At 41.8% G+C, this 5940-nt stretch overlaps 1 protein-coding gene across 1 annotated transcript; it reads right to left on the reverse strand.

Moving 5' to 3' along the window:
* Positions 1 to 295: 295 nt before the first annotated feature.
* LOC102767262 (cytochrome P450 1B1) lies at positions 296 to 5939 on the reverse strand (the record flags this gene model as incomplete). The annotated part of the gene is made up of 2 exons (XM_006755968.2): positions 296 to 2666; positions 5668 to 5939. Coding segments are annotated over 2 exons (861 nt in total), but the record flags the coding sequence as incomplete, so codon positions are not given.
* Position 5940: the final 1 nt, after the last annotated feature.

Genomic DNA, 5940 nt, shown 5'->3' on the forward strand with positions numbered 1-5940 from the left:
CAGGGTGCATATGGGAGGCAACCGATCGATGTTTCTCTCTCATACTGATGTTTCTCTCTTTCTCTCTCTCTCCCTTCCCCTCTCACTAAAGAAAAATCAATAAAAACATATCCTCAGGTGAGGATGAAAAAGAATTTTGAGTTATAAAATAGATCTAATATGTTGTGGATTTTTAAGTCTACTTGAGATTTAATATAGGTACATGAAAAACATCTTTTTCCTAAATATTCATTATTTCAAATTAATTAATTTGGAATGAGTGGTTTAACCATCTTTCTTCCTTTTCAATTTTTCACTCTTTTCTCTTTCCACCCCTACACACACAACCATGATACACTCCTTCCTTTATAATTTTGATGAAAGTTAAATCTTCAAACTTCATTTTGTACTCTTACAATCTTCCATCACTTTTTTTAAGGTTTTTAGATTATTTGTATAAACTAAATGTATGCATTTTGTTCAAGCTTTATGTTTTCACAGTTGCCAAAGGGACGGCTCACTGGGTTGCCCGTCTTAGACAACACGGTTTATCTGATCAGCTTCAGTGACACACGATGCAGTCCTCAAAACAGCCCCCTGAGACTACCTTCCGACTCTGACTCTCCAAAACACTGATAGTAATGTTATTTTTTTAATAATTTAAAAGGAAAACTAGGTCTGTTATAATGGAAATTTTTCCCTCTTCTTTCTTAATAAAGATAACATTCCGGTAATTTGTTGCATTGTTCGCTGTTCATCACAAAACACAGATGAAATTTCTCTGCGTTCCAATGGCTAATGGTGAGATTTCCAGTAACTTCAACTGGTTCTCAATAATCAGAATGTCTTTAAAATTAAATTAAAATTTAAGCATGCCAAGAGTTTGGGAATTATAACATATTAACTTGATCAATTTTTAAAAGAGATTCTGTATTATGATTAGAATTTTTATAAATATATTGTAAAGTAATAAGGAAGACATCTAGCAGACCCAATTTTTAGATTTCTGTGTTTTGGATGAAAGACAAGACTGCTTCAACTTGGTTTTCATGTCAAAAATAGGACATTAATCTAACTCATTTCATGTATTTGAGCCAGAATTAGTTGAATTGGTTATACTTTTCAATTTTCTATGACAATATAAAAGATATATGTTATACAACCTTTTCCTGACCAAAATAATACTAAGAATTTAATAATAAAATAACTAATACGTATTGCCTATGAATAATTATATATGTATACATACTGAATACTATTGGGTGATTTTTTAAAGCTATGCTAATTATTGAACTCAGTGCATTGCAATTACGTAATTTAAAGCTTAGCTGGGCTGGTAAATCTTGCTTTTTTTCGGGGGGGAGGGGCGGATGTTGCTTATAATTGAAATTCTGTACTTTGGCAATCAACACAGGTTGGAATGTTTTACAATTTAACAATTTACATTTTATAATTAATGATAAATCACTGAAACCCATTATAATCTTTAAACCAACTACTATTAATTTCCTTTCCAGCAAATGACTTTATGAATCATCCAAAAAAATACGAGAAAGCACATCAGTAGGCCAAAACATAAATCCATCCACAGATACCAGAGCCTAACTAAGCTATTGTATTGACAAGGCGAGAAGGAACTTTCGGGTCTGAATCTTTTCCCTCTCACCCTCAATCACATGTCTCACACTGAAATTATGTGCCTTTGCATATTCAACAATATATTCTAAAACTTTGCTCAATACGGTTTTCTACTGCTGTTCAGCACACACAACATCCACCTGCGATCCCACCCACAAAAGCACAGAATTGGAAGTACCTCTTCATCAGGTAGTTCTGCATGTGTGCCCAAATGTGTTTTATCTCCAAAGAATGCTCTCTGGAGAAGTTATTACCAGCATTCGATGTACGTTTAAAACTTCTTTGGGCCTCTTCACTCTTGGACTGAAAAGAAATCTTCCCAGAGCTCCTGCACAGCCCAGTGCGGATCTGGGCTCACTTTAGAGGCGAACTGAGAAAGTGGCACAGAGGAGCTGGAAAATTTTACTCCCCATCCCCCAAAACTTGAGTCCTTCTAAAATTCCAGCTTGCGTCTGGCTTCTCACTGGCAGTCTTCCTCGGCTTGCAACGTCTGGACGGCCCTGTCGAGGAGCTCCATGGACTCTCTGAGAGTGACGTTGATTTTAAATGACTTGGGTTTAATGGTCAGGCCGTAATTAAAATCCATTTTTGCGGGCTCGTCGGGATTGGCCTTGAAATTGCACTGGTGAGCCAGGATGGAAATGAAGAGAAACAGCTGTGTCTTGGAGATCTCTTCTCCGATGCAGCGCCGTTTGCCCATTGAAAAAATCATCACGCTGCTGGCCAGGTCCTTGTTGATGAAGCCGTCCTGGTCCAAGAACCGGGTGGGATCGAAGTCCTCTGGGTGAGGCCACTTCATGGGGTCATGATTCACGGACCACTGGTTAACAAACACCACCGTGTCCTTGGGGATGTGGTAGCCCAAGACAGAGGCGTTGGCAGTGGTGGCGTGGGGAATGGTGATGGGCACTAAGCTGGAGAAGCGCATGGCTTCATAAAGAAAGGCCATGATGTAGGGCAGTTTGGGCTGGTCATCCAGGCAGGGCAGACGGTCTCGACCCACGACTTCATCCAGTTCTGCCTGCACCCGAGCCTGCATGTCAGGGTATCTGTTTGGTTTTTAAGGCAGAGGGAGAAAACGAGTGAGGAAAACTCATTCTTCTTTCACGTAGAAAGCAAATTATAATTTGTTCTAATCCCACTTTCTTTATCTGAATCAGGGACTGACTTAACTTTTCCGTGCCTCCCCCCCCAAAATAATCTAAAACAATTTCTTAATTTCTCACTAAATTGCAAGATGGATAAGTTGGTAGTTACATTTCCTGTAATAGGCCTCACATGGCTAATGCTCTCTTTCCTGTCATAAGTCAAAATATGTCTAAGTTTTCTCAGCCTGAGAAAGGAGGATAACGGACAAGGCCAACTTCTCCAATAGAGGAAGCAGGCACAATGCTTAAGACTCAGAATACTTTTCAGAGGCCCAAGAAATGTTTTCTTTCTTCTTCTTCTTTTTTTTTTTTAAATCAGAAGAAGGGAAAAATGAACTTTTTGGTCAAAGAAAATGTTTTAGCATATAATTTTAATATATTTATTTTTATACCAATATAGTCATAAAATATAATTTTATTTTTCATGGAGTAAGGTATCTACAAAGACAAAAGCACTGAAGGCCCATAAAAGTTAAAATGTAGCCCTGAAAGAAGATCTCCCCCCCGCCCACTCTAGCCCCCCGCCATTTCCCTACTGTTCTCATTTGTACAAAGGTGATTGGTATGCTGATAGGTAAAGCAACATGGCTTCTAAAATGTGAAAGCAAATTCCCCATGTTCATGAGATTATAGTACCAATTGTAATACGTATTCACTGTTGGTGACATAAACTAGCATAATCCTTTTGGAAAACAAAATCTTACTACAAAGCAAGGTCCAAAAGGGTAACCTCTCCCCACTCTTTGTAAACCCGGTAATCCTCCTTGCAATGTATTTTCAGGAAATAACAAATACAAAAACATATAACCACAACAATGGCTGAAATTTTTAAAATGTAAACAACAATAAAGCTCAAGCAATGCTTATATACAATGATTATATTACTATGGCAAAATATTATGTAACCATCAAAAATTACTAAAGTGGACATGTGAGCAATCTATCAATATGATTTTTTTAAATTGTCAAAATAAAGTTTAAAAGATGGGGAAATAGCCATTACAATAAGAGGAAATGTCAGAAGTAAAAAAAAAAAAAAAAAGTAAATAATTATTGCAGCCCTGAAAAAAAAATATAAGCATGTATGTGATGAAATCCGGGGTGATTTGAAAATATTGCTTTGTTAGCACTCTACTTCAGGGGTCTGCAAGCTTTTTCATAACGGGCCAGAGAATAAATATCTTAGGTTTTGCAGATCAAACCCTCTGTGTCCCAGTTATTCAACTCTGCCTGCGCTGTGGTTTGAAAGCGGCCATAGCTAATAGGTAAATGTATTTTATTCCTTTTGATAAAACCTATATACAGAAATGGCTAGTGAAATGTGTCAACCCATCATATTGTCTTTTCACCCAAAAGAAGAAAAATGTACTTATCAGCTATATTGAATTGAAAGTGACCCCAACATTGTTTTATTTCCTTTCTCTGCCCAATCTGTTTCTGAGTGAAAAAGAAAGTCTGTTTCAAAAGATAACATGTTTATCTGAGAATGCTAAAGATCTATTGATCCCCTTTTGGGATGTTTTCTTTCTGACCTACCTGCCCCCACTATGAGTTTCTGTGATCATAATACGGAGAAGCGATTTTAAATATACAAAATATTCAATTTGTGAAAGCGGCCGTACAGTATCTAAGGGTTGCAGTGTTGCAGTGGATTCTTGTAAAATGCTGTCTTTGCCTTTCAATATCTGAGGCGCCAGAAAATTCAGCATTCCCCACAGCTAACTTGTGCCACCAAGAAATGTCTGGTCTCTCCAGGCCATCAAGACTCGCCTTGAGCCAGACATTTGCCCCTTGGGGTCAAGTTGCCAGACAAGCTACAGGCCACCCAGTTAAATCTGAAGTGCAGATAAACAATGGCTAATCTTTTAGTATAAGTATGTCCGATGTAAAATTTATTTTTTATTTGCTAAATCTGGCACCAAGTGATACCTGGAACTTGTCTGATGCGTGCGTGCGTTTACGGAGCTTGTCTGAGACCTTAATCAAGGTGGTCTCTGGGGACCAGCTAACCGACCGAGAGGGGCCCAGGGGCCAGCAGGTCCGCAGAGGCCTCCTGGGTGCCCTGATTGCCTTTCTGGATGCTGTTCTGCGCCGGGTAAAAGTGACCGCTTCTCCAGTTCTTTCCCCGGAAGACACTTCTCTTACCCCTAGCGCGGCTGTTTCACAAAATCCAGCACAAACCGCTGGCTCCTGACCTCCCTCCTAAAACTTCCACGTGGGCTAACCAACCCGGGGCCAAGTCTGAAGGCCTCCAGACCGGCCTCCGAGGGTTCCTTTCCCGGGGAACAAAGCCCGGACCGGCGGCTGGCTTTTAGCGCCCGGCCTGGGAGGCCTCGGATCTGCGCGGAGCGGATGAGGCTGCTGTGTTTGTTTAACTACTGACCGAGTTACCCCTTCTTTCCGAACCGTTCCAATGAAGCTTCTCCTGTAGCAGGGAGAAAAGGTCTGGACTGATCTGCGGGCACTTAAAAAAGTCTTGTTTTTCCAGGGGGTTTCTCACAAATGTGTGCCTACTTGGAGACGCTGCGACAAGATCAGAGATTCGGAGAGGTCGTGCTGGGTGGGGCGTGCCCGCTCGCTTGTCTCTACCGCCCTGTTGCCTGCCTGGCGGTTTGAGGGCGTGACATCAGATTTGAGAGGTGGTGGCCTGGAGCGAAACCTCAAACCCTCCTTGCGCACTGGTCGCCGCGATCTCAGCCTACGCAGGTCTCACTGCACCTTCTGTTTTGTTTTGTTTTGTTTTATTATTTTATTTATTTTATTTTATTAAGGTATTACATGTGTTCTTATCTCCCCATTGCCCCCCAACCCTCCCCCGCCACACACACACACACACACACACACTCATGCACCTTTTATAGGAGGAGAGGGAGGCCCGACCCACGCCTCCTGGAGGCTTTACCTGGTGAAAAGGATGAGCAGCCACTGCAGCGCGGTGGAGAGCGTGTCCTGGCTGGCGCCAAAGATGTCGGTGACAGTGGACGGCACGTAGTCTTCGTCCAGCCGCGCGGCGCTGTCGCCCGAGCCCTCGGCCGCCTCCTTTCCCACCGAGAGGATGCAGGCGTCCATCAGGTCGCGGGGGGCGGCCCCGGGACGGAAGCTTTCGCGGTGCCGCAGGAACTTGTCGAGGACGAAGTTGCTGAAGTTGCGGTTGAGCTGCTGGAACTCTCGGAAG

The sequence above is a fragment of the Myotis davidii genome, unplaced genomic scaffold (assembly GCF_000327345.1).
Source record: "Myotis davidii unplaced genomic scaffold, ASM32734v1 scaffold151, whole genome shotgun sequence".
Classification (NCBI taxonomy): Eukaryota; Metazoa; Chordata; class Mammalia; order Chiroptera; family Vespertilionidae; genus Myotis; species Myotis davidii.